The following is a 19,521-nucleotide window of genomic DNA, read 5'->3' as shown; positions in this document are numbered from 1 at the left end:
CCCTTTCTTGGGTCTGCTGCTAAAAAGAGGTAGCACATGTTCCAAATCTGTTTACTATCAAATCGTGAACGTTGTTGTATTTTAAAATTGCTTTTATATAAGCAAGAGGTTTTTTTATTATAGAAAGCTGTATATTTTTACCATCTGTTTTTACCATCAGCTGCTAAAGAATCTCAAATTCCCTTTCTTAATCTTGCATTTAAGGAAACTGTCCGGATTTACCTGAAAAGAAAATACATATTTACATCCATCCACAGTGCCAAAACCTGCTAGTAGGGGAAACATTGAGTCTTCAGTGCGGAGCTATAGGAATCCCTATGCCACAATATCAGTGGTACAGAAATGGATCTCCACTGCCTAATGGTGATAAAAAGGTCTATACGGTGAGTCTTAACTCTTTTGCCTTTGTTTGTTTGTTAGAGTTATTGCCATAAGTAATATTTCCAGCATGGAAGGCAGGAGATACACAGCAAATACTGTAGCTATATACGCAATACTATTACCATAAAACTAAAAACATTAAAATCAGAAAAAAAAATCCAACAGCAGCTATCCACATCGCAGGACCTGATAAATTCAGGTATTTCCAAATGCTTGCAGAAAAAGATGAGTATTTGGTCTATGGCAGGCAGGTCCAACTCTCTAGAGACTGCGATCTACTCACAGTATAATAAAACTGGCAGTGAGCTACTCATAGTATATAAAACTGGCAGTGAGCTACTCATTGTCATTGCCAAGAGTTGTTGAGCTTGGGGGGGCGGGGCGGGAATTGCCCTGAATCACTCATACAACAATATGTCATCCTCCCTACTTCAAACATTCTGCCACTGCGGAATGGAAAAAAACTTGCAAAACGGTGACGGTGGCAATGGGACATAGCGCCAGGGGTGGGGTGCGGAGCGATTGATCAGGAGCACACAGGCGATCACTTTTTTTAATACCGAGATCGATATGGAGCACCTGTCGATCGTGGTCGACCAGTTGAACATGTCTGGTCTATGGCAACCAATGAGGGAAGCTGAATCTCCTGGAGGTGGACATTCCGTACCTGGGATGCCACAACCGAGAAGGCCCTGTGAAACCAGCAGGGTCCCCTTTGCAGACCTTAATTGCCAAGATGGCATCGAACCTAGTAGCACACCGTCAGCCAGTGCAGTTTGCACAGAATGAGTTTTATGTGATTCTGGTAAGACAAATCACTTAATACACTAGCAGCTGCATTCTGCACCAGCTGCAACCGCCAGACCATTTTCAAAGGCAGCCCCGTGTGGAACATTTTACTAAATTGACAATGAACCACGTGGTAGATGCTTATCTCCCGGCCATTTTGAGGACAGTGGATGCAAGTGAGGGGACATTTTGGGTGATGGCTGCTTGTTTGTGGAACTTGCTACCCTGAGAGGTCCTTCAGCTGCTTTCTGGTTGCCTTTTAGCTGGGACCAGCATGTTTTTATGTTGGTCTGCTTTAATTAGGAGATATATTTTATTGTTGTTAGGATTGCATATAATGGCTGTAAGCGAGGGTTTATGTGGGATGGCTGGTTCGGAATATAATAGTTTTACTACTCTTTCCATTTTAATATTTTTAATTGTACATTTTAATGATTTGTTTTTAAAATGTCTTTTCCATTTTTTCTGTACTCTGCTTTATAAAAAAAATACATCTGGAAAGGTGGCTTGGAAAATAAATAATAAATAAATCAGTGTTATCCAATTTAAATTAAAAGCCGCCTGGAAATAAATACTTTTTAAAGCATGATCTTGAAATTCTATATATGAATGAAAATGTTCTTTAACTTCCTAGTGCTCTTGTCATTAGCATGCTGATAATATCTGCTTGAATCTCTTTGGAGTACTGAACTCTGAAGCGAGTTTAATTGCATGTATCCTCTTTCCTAAGGTATTAACTGGGTGGGTAGAGACAGCACACAAGGTCTTTAATAGTTCATCGTTACTTCAAATTTCATGTAGAGCTAGATGCAATCCTCCAACGCAGTGACCTATGCAAATATATTATTAGTTTCATGTAATGTTGGTAACAGTTTTGTTCTTGGACACTAAAGTCTTATTTTAGAAAACTCTTCTCTCCCTCTTAAAATTCATATAAGATGTAGATTTCCCCCAGCCCTTTGCACCCCTGTAGTAGACTTAAGGGAGCCCACGTATTAGGACAGGTCATGAAAGGAGGATTCAAAATCTGCAGATCTGAATCACCTCCCCACAAGACAGCAAAACTTGTTGGTTTGTTTATTTAAAAAAAAACTTGCAAAAAATAACATAGAACATGTGCCAGTTGTCTGTGTTAAGGGATAAAACAAAGGTTTGCCACCTCAGTGCTTAGATTTCAGAGCAGACGATTTGGGACGTCTAAGCACAGTTCTAGAGTTTTTGGGTATACAATTTTTTTTGTTAAGTCTTGATCTTAGTACTGATGGAATTATTGAGAATGCAGTTTAAGTATATCCTACCAGATATCCTTCTAGGTCTCCTGCATAGACACTGAACACCAAGGTACATATTGGTGCCGTGTATACAACAACCAAGACAATCAAGAAAGCAGGAAGATAAAAGTCGTTGTAGGTAAGAAACTTCTTTATTGGGTGTAATAAACATAATCTGGCGTTGAGTGCTCATTAGTGAGCCTACTCAGTGACAAACTTTGCTGCCTCCATTGCATCCATATTTTGCTGTCCAGCTTTTCCTGGTAGAATGGGGTCTTTTACATTTTGGCCTGAAAAAAGGTGGTAGAACCAACGGTGGCTCATCTCTGCTTGTTTGCAAAGCATTTTGAGGATAAAATCGCTTTCATCTGCTGGGGCCTTGACTCCACTGTTTCATATATTTCTTTATTTATAAAAAAAATACATACTGCTATTGATTTTAAAAAATCAGAGTGCTTTACAACATAAGAATGGCCTCCTGGATAAGGCCAGTGACCCAACTAGTCCAGCATCCTACTCTAACCGGTAACAACAATTGTACATAAAACCATACAATAAACGCTACATATAAAGTTAAAATAAGAAATTGGCTGGCTATTGTTGGTAGGCGTTCTCTTAACGCCTGCATAAGCCTAGCAGAATATTAAAGTTTTCCGCAGGTGTTTAGAAGTTCAATGGAACCTGCTGGAACTCAACTGATAAGAGTATTCCACAGTCCTGGGCCATGACCCTAAAGGCTTGGTTTCTTCTTGTCAGATGAGCCTCACCAACTCAGGGAACAATCGATGTTGATCCGGCAGATTATCTCAGTGATCGAGCTGGAATGTAAAGGTTCAGATACCCTGGACGTAAGCTGGTCAGGGCTTTGTAAATTATCACAAGGACCTTGAATCTGATTCGGTAATAGATGGGCAGCCAGTGCAGATGCTTTAACAATGGTGTCACAAGTGCGCTCTGTTGTGTTGGATGAGCTTCAGTTAGTAAGTCCACTCCTTAAGAAATTCACCTTAGATTCAGAAAATCTAAGTCTAGTTTCCAGGCTCAGTTCAAAGTGCTGGCTTTGGCCTATAAAGCCTGATACCCCAAGGACCGCTCTCCCCACAGGAACTGAACCAGACCCTGTAATCATTATCTGATGCCCTTCTTCATGTGTCCCCTCTGCATGAGACCTGGAGGATGGCAACATGAGAATGGGCCTTTCAGTGGTGGCTCCCTACTTGTGGAATGCTCTCCCATCTTTAATTTTAGATGCCGAGCAAAATCTTTCTCTTTAATCTGGGCTTTTGGCCCTTGATTTGAAGGGTTTCAGGTATTTGCAGCTTCTTTTAATGGGGCAGGACCTGTAACACATGGGCTTTATATGCATAGTTGTATTTTTAGGTTTTATTGCTTTTGGGGGGTTATACTTTGCTTTAGTGCTCGTATTGTGTTTGTAAATCACTTTGGGTCACTTTTTCGAGGAAAGCAGCTAATAATAATCTAGTTCAGTACATAAACATCAAGAACTACTAATGAGAAGTTGGATCACATATGATTCGCATGACACTTTTTTTCTGGGACATGCTGTGATACGCTGTGTACATCTCAAAACTTGACCCAAAGAAAATTAACATATGAAACCTTTCAGGCTCAACCTCTTGACGCTGAACACCACCATAGCAGCCACTCTTGCAATTACCGTATTTTTTGCTCTATAGGACGCACCAGATGATAGGACACACCTAGTTTGGGGGGGAGGAAATAAGGGGAAAAAATGTCTGAATCCCAGAAGCCAGAACAGCAAGAGGGATCTGGCTTCTGGGATAGCTGATGGGATAGCTGGTCTAGCTTTGCGTGAAGCCTCCGCAGGGCACGGGGAGCCTTCATCCCCATGCCCTGCGGAGGTTTCTGGGACAGCCCGCAAAGCCTCCAGAGGGCAGCGGGATGAAGGCACCCCACTGCCCTGCGGAGGCTTTGCGCCGCTAACCCCGAAGCTATTACAGCGAGACGGAGCGCTGTGCAGTGCTCCGTCTCGCTGTTCTGGCTCCTGGGACAGCCTGTGAAGCCTCCGGAGGGCAGCGGGGTGCCTTCATCCCGCTGCCCTGCGGAGGCTTTGTGCAGCTAAGCCAGAAGCTAGAACAGGGAGAGGGAGCGCTGCACAGCTACTGGCTTAGCCGCACAGCCTGCATTCACTCCATAAGACACACACACATTTTCCCTTACTTTTTAGAAGGGAAAAAGTGTGTCTTATAGAGCAAAAAATACGGTATAATAAAGATTTTTGACATGATCCTCTTTCACTTACACAAGTTTATGACCTTGTCTAAATTGCTTAACCTCCAAGCTTACTCATTTCAGAAATAGTTAGACTTGCCAGCAGCATCATGTGCATATGAGAAACTTGATGCTTCAGATTAGCAGATAGGATCTCTACATCACTTATCAAGTTTCTAAGTCTGCTACCTATTACTGTATAACAAAAGTTAATTTGAGTTCCTAAGACTTGTTCACATTCATGAAAAGTGTGTATGTGATTGGTGCCATAATCCCTTCATGCTGTTCTGAGTAGTCAAGTCGGGACCGCCTAAAAAACTAATGTGCAGTTCACTGAATTAAAACAGTTTTCTTCATTATTGCTTTCATTTAATGTTAACCACAAAAGGAGGCTTATAATTCAGTGTATTATGTGTCTGTATATACTGTGCAGGCACAATCAACATAGGATTTGACTTAGGAGGTGACATTAAGTGATTATGAACAAGAACTTTAGTTCAAGATTGATCATATGGATGCAAGTTTTTTATATGTCGTATGTTGTAACTTGCTGTCTGGCTGTGCAATGGAGAATGTCAATAGGTAGACCAATGATGCATCTGCTACAGAATGGAGGTTGGGTTTTTTCTCCTCTGCAACGTGTGTCTTGGCTGCCTTACTTACTTGTGAGAAGGTGATATATAAATATTTTTTAAAAAATAAATACAGTGGTATCTTGGTTTACGAACTTAATCCATTCCGGAAGTCCGTTCTTAAACCAAAACCGTTCTTAAACCAAGGTGCGCTTTCCCTAATGAGGCCTCCCGCTGCCGGTGCCCTTCCACTGTTCAGTTTCCGTTCTTAGACTGAGGAAAAGTTGCTGGGGCTGACATGTGTTGGAATCCAAGAGCGGGGGGGCGGGCTGTTCCCCAGGTCTGATGTACATGTGCTTGTTCTTTTGATTTCTATTTGTGGCATGCTGTGATCTCAACAGGATTATCTGTAGGGTCCTATTGGATGGCTTGTTTGCCCTTGGACTGGAGGTTTTTGAGCACATTTTGGAAGTGATTAGTTACATGATTCCATGCAGGATTAATTTGACAGCATGCTGTCTTGTGTATATCAACACAAGGTTCAAAATTATGTATAGTAGCAGCCAAACAGAATGATTGCCTTAACGCTACATTGGATTCTACATTTTCTTTATAAAACATGATTGTCATAAATGCAATCAAGAACTTCATTTCAGTATTCTTCTTTTTTCCTTAAATCTCAAGGTGGAAAATCTATTGCAGTAGAATGCTCTGAAGGTAAACTCAGCCAAATGTTGTAGAGCTTATTGATGAATTCTGTATGCTGGGAATTCAGGAGATTATGGGATCTATCGCTAAAATAGAATTGTGCACTGTGTTGGACCATAATGCTATCTACAGAGCTGATGTAACATAATCTCATATTTATGCATGAGCTTCTCATTTCTACCTTACAACTTCCACTGCATATTTTTTTCTTTCACTCTGAAGGTGGAGCTGCTTTATCTGTTTATCATGTTAAAGAGATCATCATGAAATGTTATCAGTAAACATTACTTTCCTTCCATCTCTGACTTTGTTAGATGTAGCAAAATCCTGCTCTTGATTCTCTGTTAACATGCTTCTCAAATACATATTTGTTACAGTTTCTATTTTCTTTTTCAGAGGACTTAAGTGGCCTTGGAGGGCCTGGTAAGTAAAACATACTTTTTAATTGTGCGCAAGTAAAAACATAAAACAATCAAAAGGACTTAAAAGCTAAAGAGCACAAGACCAAACAACCAAATTTAGATTTGAGTTTGTCATTTCAAGACCACCTGTTCACGTGCATGTCAGCCATAGTTTGTTCATTCATAAGCCTTTCTAGAATATAGTTGGGAAAGGTGGTATAAAACTGAATCTGTCTCATTGCTTGAGTTAGCATGGAGTTAATGATGTAGCGTTGAATGGCCTAATGTCAAATAGGTACGATGACACCCATTGGGTGTTTGGTAAATCTGTGGTATCAAATAATGACTCCATTAGGGATTGTGCCAAGCATTTTGTTCCCCAAAAGGTCATGTCAATCCTTCTCTGGCTAAAGGAGCACATGTCTGCTTTTTGCCAAGCACTACTGTAGATTCCAAAATACTCCATCACATTATATATTCGGTGGGTTACGTGCATAGGAATGGAATCATTAGGAATTATACATTGCTTGCATAGAATATTTTCTGTGCCTTGATATTGCAAGCAGTGCAGTAGTAGTAAAACATCCTTTTATATAGCATGGAGACAAGGGTTGGTTATCTCACATCTCTGTGTAGTTTACACCAACGGAGGCTTACTCTCCCATCTCCCCCAAGCAGAATCCCTCTGTCTGTCACCAGTGCTATATTGCAAATTTATATCTTGCAACATGGTTGAACATAAGAGGATTGGATGGTGATGTACTGCAAGTTTTCAGGATTGTAGCCTGTTTGGTTTTAAATTGTACTAGAAATTAGAATATATGAAAATTCTGTGAACCACCCTGAGATCTTCAGATGAAGGGGGGTTTACAAATGTAATCAATAGAATTTAAAAATCTACAAACCACATTGTGTATGAGAAAAATGATGTAAATGTATTTAAAATGTAAACAACATGTAGGATCCAAGCTGAAGAACGTTTTCATTTGCAAAATATGTTGACAACAGAGTGAACCTTTTCATTCATTTTTTTTTAACAGATCTTAAAGAACCGTTGTCTGAAAGGCAATTTGGTGAGTAATTAAATTCTTCTTTAGAAACATGGCTATAATCCAGAGCAGCCAGTCTGGTGCTTGCCAGATGTTTTGGACTATAACTCCCATAATATATAACTCTGGCCATGCTGGATGGCTGGTCTAGAGAGGACTAGATTGGGGGGAGGCTGATCTCTCAGTTTTCAGTACTTTGTCATTCATTTGGGTATCACTTCACTTTTTTATTTGAAAGAAAAGATTTACCGGTACTTGGGATAGAAAGTTTTGTGAACCAAAAAAGAAAAAAAATGCTGTATGCTGTAATATTTCTTCTTGAATTCCCCTTTTGTGCTGAGTAGGTGGTACAAAAAAACAACAACCCAGACCTTCATGTTTAATAAATATCTGTTGTACTCTAACCAAAATCTATTAGCATTGTTTGGTTTTTGTGGTAGTACATGAAGCATTAGGTCCTCTGTGCTTTGGATTGCACACACCCATTTTGCACTCTTGCTTAATAGTAGTAAATTCTTCTCCACAGATGTTATTAAATGACCAGTTAAAATAGTGTTGCCCTGCTGAGAAATACATGTGGGTCTTTTGTTGGTGCTTTCATAATTCTTTGAAAATTGGGAAAGAGAAAAAGACCTGTAAAATTGTGAAGAGTCAGAAATCGGGCTTAAATACATCAGTGGGTTTTCACTGCTTTGTTTTAATTGTAGAACTCCTAATGGCTAAATTAAGCAATGTCTCTTCAGTTTCTTTGCAGGCAAGGTAAATTTCTTGCTTCGTTGCCCAACGTGAGATTTGGCTTCCTGTAGAGGGTGTTTGAACCCCTCCTGGGAAAGTTTCGGCTGGAATTAGATTGTTTTCTTGGCATAGAACTTTCTCGATAAAAGAGATTAAAGTATAGACCTGTGCAACAAAAGGTCAGCTCATTCTGTTAGCACAGCAAAATGCAAACCATTTGCGTGATGACAGCGTTTCCATGCTGCATGAGAAAGGTCATTGCGGTGGGGAAGTATATTACGCTTGCTGCTGGACTGCTCCAGTTAAGCTGTACAAATTTATCTCTTGTGATGGAATGAAGTTGCCTAGACTTGCTGCTACTGATTGAGTATTAGTACCTCATCAGATTTTCTGGGCATTGGTTCTGCAGGGACCATCCAGCAGCAATCTACCTGCTGGGCACCCAGATAGCATGATTGACATTTTCAGTATTGGATAAGGCATTTAGGGCTCATGCATGCTTAGCTTTTGCCCCATGCTTTCTGGTCACAGGTATGTGCTTTAAAGCTCTGTATTCAAGCTCTCTTTTTTTGGTCCCGGCACTTTCCCCATGGAAACATGCTCTTTAATGCTGCACACAGATTACTCCTTGCTTATTCCACAGTCTAACAGTTTATGCATCACTTCAGGGTGGTAAGGGTATGTACCATATCCAATGAGGTTAAGCCAAAGCGTGATTGTTGCTGAATCCATAGATTGTCATTTGCTCCAATTCAGCAGTAAGGAGCTTGTTTTTGCACAGAAAGCTCTGGGGCCAAGAAAAGTGTGGACTTGTGCCTAGAAGTGTAGCACAAAAGGATAAGCCTGCCTTTGATCTGAAAGAAAGGTGACCAGAATGCCTGCAGGGCAACTGTGTTCCCTTCCCTCTCCTTTGCCCCCCACTCCTTAAGCTCTGATCAAAGATGATAGCTGCATGGTGGGGAGAGACATCTGTTGTAATTACATGGTTTAGGGGCAGGGAGAAAGAACACTAGGACACTGGGGAAAATGTTCCAACCTACTCTCCTCTAGTTTCCGATAGATAACTCCCTCCCCCTTTGTGCACCCTTCACCCAGAGACATATTTATGGGAGGACAAGTGGGGCAAATGTCCAGGGTGCTTTATTTTAAGGGGTGGCGTTTGCAACACTAGCAAGACTCTGAGCTTTCATTTAAGAAAAGAAAGTTCACAAGGCTACATGTTAGCTGCTATCCCCTATCCCCCTGCAACTTCTGTGAAATGAGCTAGCCTAACCTAACCTGAGCTAGCCTAACCTAACAGTGAAGTCAGAGCTGTGAGTTGAAGGCCTTTGTGCAGGAGAGAAAGTGGAGCAGCCACAGTTAAATAGTTTCTCAGCGGCAGTAGGCTCAAATCTCTTCTTCCCAGGGCCAGTAGACTCTACAAATACACCTCTGCCTCCACCACAAATGGTAGAGTTACATATGACATGAGAGGGGGAGAATACGTAGACTAGAATACCACAATCTAGCGTAGAGATGGAACATAGGCAATACACAGGCTGTGCACAGAACCATGGTTCTATTGGTGATTTCCCCCTTCAGCGCATCAGAAAAATGATATATGGGACAGAAATTGCATGCCGAGATTTTCTGTTCCTTTCAGAGGTAGTAGTGCAGAAAACTACATCATCTTACTGGTAAAGGTTTATATGGAATAGATGCAGGTTTTGAATTGTATATGATCAGGTCAGTGCACTGGAATCTACTCTACTGAAAGTCTGCCAACATAGCTAAGAAAACTGAATTTGAAAACACAAGGGCTTTAAACTTCCTAGGCAAAGTGGAGCTTAGAATTTGGAGTTTGTGTTCTAAGTTTCAGGAAGCAAGGAAAGAACAAATGCATAATGTATTCAACTAACTTTTACTCAGAATTTAATGACCATAACTAATTAGGTCAATTGATTATAATAGGCATACTTTGACTAAAAGTTAGTTTTGAATTCTCAAATTGAAGCAATTATTTTTGCTGTCTTCTGCTTATAAGAAGGCAGGCAGTCTGCAGATTGTTTCACTAATTTACAAAGTTTCTCTTGGGATAAGAACAGCTCAAAGATATTTTGCTGTCAGTGTAAACAGACCTGTATTAATGACTCTGTGTTGTACCAACCCATTAAACAAGTGGTCATTGAAACCTTGAGAGTGTGCAGTCATTTGTAACTGTCTCTCTAAAATGGCTTTCATTGTGATAGAGCTTGGCAGATTGTATTTCATCTATAAATGATCTGTTTATTTCTAAAGCTACAAGTATAAACAGTAAATTAAGTCCAAGTTAAAGAGATCAGCTCATGATAGTTCCAGGAAAGCTGTCAAATCTTATTATGATAAATAAAGTATGTGGTTCTTTTGAAAAGCATTTATTTCAAACTGACTAGATAAATATACAGTTTTAAAGGAGCTATCAATACCTAATATTCTCAGTTCTAATAACTTGGCAAACCATGGTAGAATATGCTTAACAATGGTGTTGTACGTTGTCTCAATTGGTATACCATGGTTTGTGATTTGCCAAACCATGATTTGAAGTGGCTTGTAAACTACAGATTGTGCTACCTATGCTATGGCATAGTGTCTGAATTGACAATTCATTGCTTCACCTCCTGGAGCCATTACACCTAAAGAGTGCTAAGCACATTTAAATCATGGTTTTCCTATACACTTGGAAGTTCAAGCCATGATTTGGGTAATAAACTATGGTTAGCAGAAGCAGTGACTATGGTAACTTAGTTTAGACTCCTTGTGCTCCACCACTCTGGAATATCTCATTATAAGACATAACAAACCCTTTCAACATGGGGAGTACTCAACGTGTAAGAGATGATAATAATATTGACTATGGCGCATCCCATGGCCCAACTCTGAAAATGCTGTCCTACAAAAGTCCTGTCATGTTTTTTTGCTTTTGCTTTTGCTTTTGCAGCGGTAGACAAAGTAGCGCTGCTGATGGGAAACATGAACTATTATAATCACCCTAAGCTCAAGGCTCCGTTAGTGGATGTTTATGAGCTGACCAACTTGCTGAGGCAACTGGACTTCAAAGTGGTTTCTTTGCTGGATCTTACTGAACCTGAGATGCGGAATGCGGTAGATGAGTTCTTATTGCTGCTGGACAAAGGAGTATATGGTAAGAACTAGTAGCATGATAGCCTGTCTAATTGATTGTCAGAATGTACCTTTTAAATATTTCCATTTCCAAATTACCTTATCCCATGCTCTCAGTAGACCCCTGTATATTATGTAACCATTATATAATTTTTGGTCCCTGAAAAACTGGAAAATGCAACATCCATTAATTTGAGATGCACTCCAAGATACATAGACAGATATGTTATGTTAAGCTAGAACATTATTGAGACCAAACATAAGAAGCTGCCATAAACTCTTAATAACACCAAATATTTATTTTTCATGAAAAATTATTATTGTGGGGCCAAGCAGTGGTTTAAATTGGCAACAGGTGTCAGATGAAGTTACAGCAACAAGGGGAAGTTACTGAATATTTTCTTTCTTACTTACTTACTTACTTACTTACTTAATTTCTATCCTGCCCTTCTTCCCAAAGCAGCCCATATTGAGAATTTCTTATTGATCAGATGACTGACGCTTGTCTCATTTTGTGCTGGCTGGACTGACATTCAGAATGTCTTCCACCCTTTATACGCCTGAGCCAAAGGGTCACAATGACAGGAAGATTTATTGGAGCAGCAAAAGTGCCTGCAGACTTTCTGACGGCAGCATACTTTCCCATTCCCTTTTTTTAGTGCTAGCTTGTCGGGCATCTTTGGGTCAGTTTCAGCTATAGATTTACTGCTGGGCACTGATGACGTCTCGAATCACAGACTACACCAAAATATGTTGACTTCAACTTTCCCTTTTATTGATGTCTTTTTCCATTGTAGCAAAATATTTTAGAGTTCCAGAAGATAGCACAGCACAATCTGAACACTCTTTCCACATCTAAAATTCTACACACCCATCTAAACCACGTAAACTAGGGCTGAGCGATAACTGGTTTTCAATATTGTGATATATCACCAGCTGAACATCACAATATATTGATATATCACGATATTTGAAATAAGGAAGGAACTACTACACAGAGGCGAACAGAACAATGTCTTGGCAACTGCTTAAGGGTCTAAAATGGATAAATGAGCCAAAAAGAATCCAAATGAGACTTTTGTTTTTTGGATTTGGCTACCAAATGGTGGTAGTCAGGACAATCTATAAAGTAGAGTGACGAGTCACAATGAATATAAATAATCTGGGACTGCCAGCAGGCCTACTAAGCAGCAGTGGCAGCGGCAGAATCAATGATGGCGGGGGAGGGGGTAGAAGCAGCAGCAGCCTGGCATCAGTGGCACAATAATCAGCAGCCTGCGAGGCCTTGCCATGACAGTTGTTGGCAGCAGAAGCAGCAGCAGCAACCTGCAAGGCCTTGTCATGGTAGTGGCAGTAGTGGTGGCCTTGCGGTGGTGGCAGGAGACAGTGGCAGAAGCAGAGGAGGCCTGCGAGGCCTCGCTGAGGCAAGCTGCCACAGCTTTTGCCATCACCTCCCACTACCGCCAGGAGGACTTGCAGGCTGCCACCACTTCTTGCCACCATGGCAAGGCCTCGCAAGCTCCCCTGCTTGTGTCGTCATGAGGCCTTGCCGGCTGCCACTACTATTGCCGCCACCTCCTGCCATCACCACGAGGCCTCACAGGCCACTGCCGCTACTGCCGCCATCTTGAAAGCATACAGGTTTTTTTCTCTTTTTGTTCACAAAACTTTCTATCCCAAGTACATCTTTTCTTTCAAATAAAAAAGTGCAAGTGTTAACCAAATGGAGTACAAAGTACTGAAAAGTAATTAGCTCAAAATAGTGAGCTATCTGATGGTCTGTCTTAATGCATGCTTGGTGGAATACCCAGCTTTACACATATTTCAGCAGTTGAAACAAATGCACTGGCTATTAGCTACTAAAGTTGTTGACATTTGAAACCTTAGGCAACTTGCAACCAGAATACCCATGAAGCGCCCTGCTGGATCTGGCCAAAGCCCATCCAGTCGAGCCTTCTCACAATGGCTAACCAGATGCCTATGGGAAGCCCATAAATAGGACCTGAGAGCAACACCTTTTCCCTATTTGCAGTTCTCAGCAGACCACCACTTCCCCTGGTAAAGGGAGCGCCCACCTTCTGGAATGCCCTCCCCTGGGGGGCGCTCAAGGAAGGTAGACAGTAGTAACCTTTAAATACCTTCTTAAATCACACATGTTTACTCAAGCTTTCCTGGATTCTTGACTGAATTAATTTTAATTATCTGTTTGTACACCACTTAGTTTTGTGTGTGATATATAGTTTAGTGTGGTTTTTGCCTTGTTTCCCCAAACTAGTTTTAAGGAAATTTTACTTGTATTTTATTCTTGTATTTCTTTTGTTTTTATTTAACCCAGTTCTCTGTGTGCATGTAACACTTTTGCACTCAGCTCCTGGTCTGTGTTTTAACAGTGGGGATGATGCTCGTTCACTGTGCCAGAATGCCCTAGTTTTGCTGTTATAGCCCAAAGTAGGTCTGGTTCTTAGTTCTTTACAGTTTTTGAGTAGTGAACAAAAAGAGAATTGCCTCGAAGATTCGTTCTTTCCAGCTTCATTGCTTCTTTTTTTCATTGCTTGCTTTTTTCTTTTGAGTTTTCTTTTCATTGCTTCTTTTTTTCATTGCTTGCTTTTTTCTTTTGAGTAGTGAACAAAAAGAGAATTGCCTCGAAGATTCGTTCTTTCCAGCTTCTTTTTTCACATGATTGGATGCTTCCTGTATTGTTTTTTTGCATTTTTGAGTAGTGTCCTTTGAATGTTTGTGGAACATGAAATAATGCTTTATTGCAGGGGTTGGACTAGATGAGCCTCCGGGGTCCCTTTGAACTTTACAATTCCATGACTCTGATTGGATAGGTAGAGGACCTGTGGCCCTCTAGCTGGACTACAACCCCCATTAGTCCTGAACATTGGCCATGCTAGCTGGAGCTGATGGGAGTTGTACTTCGACAACATCTCAAGGAACATAGGTTCCCTACCCCAAATTTTCTGCATTTTGGTGGGCTTACCTCCATACCCAGAAGGACTTGTGCTCACCATGATCACCTGGTTACTCCCAGAAAAGTGTCATTTGCAGTGCAAAGTGCAAAACATAAATTCGCAGCTGCTGCTTTCCTCACTTCAGTATGTTGTATAGTATGTTTTATAGTAAAAATGTGTCACTATCTGAGTATTGCAGTGCACAAGGCTGTTGCTCACCTCATTCCAAGAATGGGGAGATTGGAGTACATTCAGCATCTGCTTGCAGTAAATCCACTGCCCCACTTATGGCAAGTGTGATTTTAAGACTATAGAAAACTGCCTTATTCTTGTTTTCTTTGCAACTTAATTTAATTGAATTAGTTTGCTTAATATAATCGCTAAAAGCTATTTTAACTGTGTGTATTGTTTCTCCCCAGGGCTATTATATTATGCTGGCCATGGCTACGAAAACTATGGTAATAGTTTTATGGTTCCTATAGATGCCCCAAATCCCTATCGAGCAGCAAACTGTCTGTGTGTACAAAATATTCTCAAACGGATGCAAGAAAAGGATACTGGCCTCAATGTATTTTTACTGGATATGTGCAGGAAAAGGTATGTAATTGCTTTCATCACCTCCCTAGTAGATCAAGGCTCAAGAAGCCATGTTGGCGCTAGAAAAACAGGCAAATGGAACAGCTGAGAGGTTAGCTTTTATTAACTCAACCATCTGTATGCAAGTGTCACAACCTTTCCGTTTTCTTCTCCAGGCTTGGGAGAGTGAAAGCAAAATAACAGGGAATAAAATAAACTTGCTACATGGTCATGTTTGCCTTGTTGGGTCAGTCTCTGGGAACAAAGGAGGGCATGAGACACAATCCAGATAACGGTGGTTCAGATAAAAATTCTTTTCTTCCCACTCAGAAAAAAACAGTGTTTTGATTACCACATGAAAGCAGAGTTGGGTAGCTTGTTCAAAATACTGAAAGCTCCTTTCTAACAGATGAAGCTGACATCCTATTGACTGGGAAGGTGGAATGTCAGGCTGGCATTTCCCCCCTCTAAGATCTTGCCTTGACAGTATTTCCCTGCTCTTCCTCCTCCCAGCTAGTAGGGAATATTAGCTAGGAAGTGATAACAGCTTTTACTTCAAGCCCCTCCCAACTTTCCTGGGCTATTATTATTATTCGTTTCATTTCTATACTGCTTTATATTGTTAAGAAAACATCTCCCAAGCAGTTTACAACACACTGAAACATCAAATAAAACAATCCAAAATAAAACATTGCTGAAGAAAGTCAGATATAAAGCATACATTCAAAGCAACGTAATTAACAGGAAACTGAAATATTATTTAAAAGATTTCAAAATAAAACATTGCTTCAGGCAGGCCTGAATCTTCAAAGTTCTGGTCAGGCAGATTCCAGCTGCTTTTCATGTAAGTGTAACCAGTAGCCCTGTTCTAGGTGTTGTTCCATCCAGTCATCAATGCCAAAGCAAAGCATTTTTATAGAGCTTGTGCACCATTTTGGGTTTGGGTGCTTTGTAACAGCATCACCACCCTTGGCCTAACTCTAGAGGGGTTTCAGGGCAAAAAGCATGATTGTGGGGTCTTTTTCTGCCAATGAGCATGAGCAAGTGTCAGGGAACTGTCAGGATGCCTGTGGTGGGTAGTACCCGAAGCAAAAGGCAGCTGAGCAGCAATTTCTTTTGTACATTCCCACCAGGCAAAAAGCAGAGGTTTTTACACCTGCACATCTCTCCAACAAGGCAAGCAAGAAGCATTGATCACAGTTCAAGGACATATTCCACCCAGGCAAAAGCACTCAAGGAGCAGGCAGAGCAGAGCCAGTGATGGGGCAAAGCCTGGGCTACATCTTATGCATGGGCTACTTTTATGCAACTGCAACATGAGCAGCTCATGAATGTGGAAGGAAGCACTTTGCACTGATTCACCAAAGCAAATTTGCTTAGTTCTCTGTTGCTTGATTTGTTAAAGAAAGTGATGGAATAAATGGCAGAATTTGGGGGGAGGGGGTTATATAGAATTTTCTATGTATGTAATAATGTCATGGCTTTGGATATAAAAAAACATTTTGTTTTATCTTCAACTTGCCCTCGATTCAGGCTGTTCTTCTCATTTTGTATTCTTACATTTATTAAAGGAATGAATATGATAATACCGTCCTCATCTTGGATGCCCTGAAGGTTACAGCTAACATTGTTTTTGGATACGCCACGTAAGGCTAATTATTTTACCTGCATTTTTTTGTGTGTGTGTGTATGTATGTATGATTGTGTTAATATTTTCTGAGCTAACTAAAACAACTTCAGTATAGAAATGGATAATAAAAAAGACAATCTGCTTGTGTTCCAGCAGACCTTTATATACCTTGTGGGCACATTACATTTGAGAAAATCTTTGAGTTGTATTCAGGTTTAAGCAGACCCATTTAAATCAATGGCATTCAAGTTAGTTATGAGTAACTTAAGACCCAGTGATATGAGTGGGTCTACTCTAAGCATGATTTAAGTCCGGATTGACCCTCATGATTTCATTTTTGGATCAACTTTCAACCTTGGATGTGTGTGCCTCTCCCACTTCAACACAACATAAACATGGTACATTCCTTTTGCTTGTTTATCTGAGTGCAGCATCTCCCTGACCACTTGACCGAAAACCCAGTTCGAAAGGCAGATTGGGGTGATAAAAGGAGATTGTGCATTCCGATAAATGTGATGTGCCTCATTCCATTAATTGGGGAGTTGAGAATTCTTACCTGATTTTAACACCTGTTTTACAGACAAGATAATAGGCCTTGGCTAATCCTGAGAACCCTTTTGTTCATGGTTTGGCAAACTTAACGCCCACGGACCAGATCAGGCCCAATTGCCTTCTGGATCCTAGCAAATTGCATCCTGGTGGTGCAAACATTTGTGAGCAAACATTAATATTTATTAACATTTCTTGTAAAAGTATACTTTATTTGTATACTTTATTGTGAAACATGAACTGATTTTTCAGAATCCTGTAAAGTCCTTTTTATTTTACTTTGACAAAGCAACATTTTTGCGTTCTGTTGTGCTGCAGTTATACTTTCCCCACCCATCTTATGCCTCTGCTGTTGTTAATATGCATTTAAGGTGCCAAGGAGCAGAAGCTTTTGAAATTCAGCAGTCTGGCTTAGCCAATGGGATTTTCATGAAGTTCTTGAAGGAACGCTTGTTGGAGGACAAGAAAATTACTGTGCTGCTGGATGGTGTAGCAGAAGGTAAGGGAAGTATATCTGAGCCACTAGGGAAGTTTGCTTGATCGAGAAAAGTGTGGTGCAGTGGTTAGAGCAGTGGTGGGGAGCCTGTGACTCTCCAGATGTTGCTGGACTACAACTCCCATCTGTTCCTGAAAACATGGTCATTGGCCAGTGATGATCAGAGTTGTAGTTCAGCAACTTTTGGAGGGCCAAAGGTTGCCCACATCTGAGTTAGGGGGGCTGAGTAGAACTAGGGAGACTCTGGTTCAAATCCCCACAGAGCCACAAACTCACTGGGTGACCTTGAGCCTCACTATTTCTCAGCCTAAAGGTAAAGGGACCCATCACCATTAGGTTTAGTCGTGACCGACTCTGGGGTTGCGGTGCTCATCTCGCTTTATTGGCCGAGGGAGCCGGCATACAGCTTCCAGGTTATGTGGCCAGCATGACTAAGCCGCTTCTGGAGAACCAGAGTAGCGCACAGAAACGCTGTTTACTTTCCCGCCAGAGCGGTACCTATTTATCTACTTGCACTTTGATGTGCTTTCGAACTGCTAGGTTGGAAGGAGCAGGGACTGAGCAACGGGAGTTCACCCCATCACAGGGATTCGAACCGCCGACCTTCTGATCGGCAAGTCCTAGGCTCTGTGGTTTAACCCACAGCGCCACACGCACCCCGCATCTCAGCCTAATCTACTTCAAAGGGCTGTTGTGTGGATAAAACTCCTTGATGGAAAGGCAGAATACAAATGCAGTGAAGTGTAAAACATTTCATTTGCACATTTGAGGCCTTCGGAGCAAACTGTGTGTTATGCACAAATGCATGTAAAAGCTGTTTTGATTTGGGGGGGGGGCGGTTTACAGCCAAAAAGCAGCCCTGAGAGTCTATATTTTTTAACAGAAGTTGAAAGCAGGGGTAAGGAATATGCACACCCATGCTTCACTCTTTCTTTTCAAACTCCACCCCCCCAATAGCAGCTCAAACTGCTTGTTCCTAGATGAGGATAAAGAACAAATGTACACCAGCCTTTGTAAATAACTGTTTTGGGACAGCTATGTCTGTCAGCTGAAATACAGCCTGATCCCCGTAACCTTTACTTCCTTGAGATGAGATGAATGGCCTGCCCCAGTGCACCCTGTGTTTCTTACTGGTTCTAGTCAACAGAAACTACCAGCAGAGGATGGCTGGGAAGACAGCTTGCTGGCAAACAAGTGTAATGGTTCTAGGGGTTGCTCGTGCGTAAGCCGGTGCTTATCTCCCCGGCTGGGTGCAAAAACCTGGCTGGGTCGCCTAAGTGAACCTTTTCTGTCCGGACAGCCACTCACCCGTGGCTGACTCAATCGCTGGCAGAATCCATCAGTGGGCGTTTCCTAAACTTCTTCCAGCAAAGAAGCTCTTTGACGCCTAGTCTCCTCCTACTCTCTCTGCGCGAAAGCCTTCTGCGCAAGGAGGGCGTGGGCAGCGGAGGACCCCTACTCTCCCCGCTGGTCCCAGGCAAGGAGTCATGGGACCGCCTCGCCGCTTCCCCCATCTGCCCCCCTTCTCCACTGGTGCTACGCTGATTCTCTTCCCCAGAAGATGGGCTGTTCCTCCCGATCCCTGGACGCTCTCTGGAATCCCTCTGGCTTTTGCACTCTCCCTCCGGCACTGATGGCAGTTCCCTGACACAAGACAGGCTCCTTTTCCCCCTCCCTGAGGAGCAGCCTGACAGGGCAGATAGAAAACAGCTGCTGGCCTCGAGAAGGTGTCAGAATTTCTTAGAACTCGGGAGAGAAGGATGGGGGTGGGTGGAGGGTGACTGGGCAAAAGGCAAGCAGGAAGAAAATGTTTGTGGGAGACTGGAATGGCAGGTTGACAACAGGGAGAAATGTAGACTTTGTGTAACCAATGCCCTGGGTGGGAAACTGAGTGGAAGGAGGCTGGAGCCTAGTGAGCTGCAAACCATACCTGAAGAAAGGTAGTTCTCTTGAGTTCCTGAAGGGAGTGGATGCTGACACGGACCTCATTCAGAGGACTCCTTGGCTTCAATGTGGTCC

General features: G+C 41.8%; 1 protein-coding gene across 5 annotated transcripts in view; it reads left to right on the top strand.

The window, feature by feature from the left end:
• MALT1 (MALT1 paracaspase) overlaps positions 1 to 19,521 on the top strand; it is a 39,229-nt gene that overhangs the window by 13,647 nt on the left and 6,061 nt on the right. For 4 of the 5 annotated variants that reach the window (XM_081881439.1, XM_081881436.1, XM_081881440.1 and 1 more), the window contains exons 5-13: positions 205 to 383; positions 2,484 to 2,580; positions 5,951 to 5,983; positions 6,371 to 6,397; positions 7,416 to 7,448; positions 11,116 to 11,319; positions 14,671 to 14,848; positions 16,399 to 16,473; positions 17,378 to 17,505. In XM_081881439.1, the coding sequence (XP_081737565.1) occupies positions 205 to 383; positions 2,484 to 2,580; positions 5,951 to 5,983; positions 6,371 to 6,397; positions 7,416 to 7,448; positions 11,116 to 11,319; positions 14,671 to 14,848; positions 16,399 to 16,473; positions 17,378 to 17,505 (954 nt within the window). The remainder of the gene's footprint in view (positions 1 to 204; positions 384 to 2,483; positions 2,581 to 5,950; positions 5,984 to 6,370; positions 6,398 to 7,415; positions 7,449 to 11,115; positions 11,320 to 14,670; positions 14,849 to 16,398; positions 16,474 to 17,377; positions 17,506 to 19,521) is intronic. The other variant, XM_081881437.1, reaches the window with a different exon arrangement.

Source organism: Podarcis erhardii, assembly GCF_964252035.2.
Source record: "Podarcis erhardii genome assembly, chromosome: 11".
Lineage (NCBI taxonomy): Eukaryota > Metazoa > Chordata > Lepidosauria > Squamata > Lacertidae > Podarcis > Podarcis erhardii.
The sequence above is the reverse complement of the archived record's forward strand: the minus strand, read 5'-3'. Positions and strand labels throughout refer to the sequence as shown.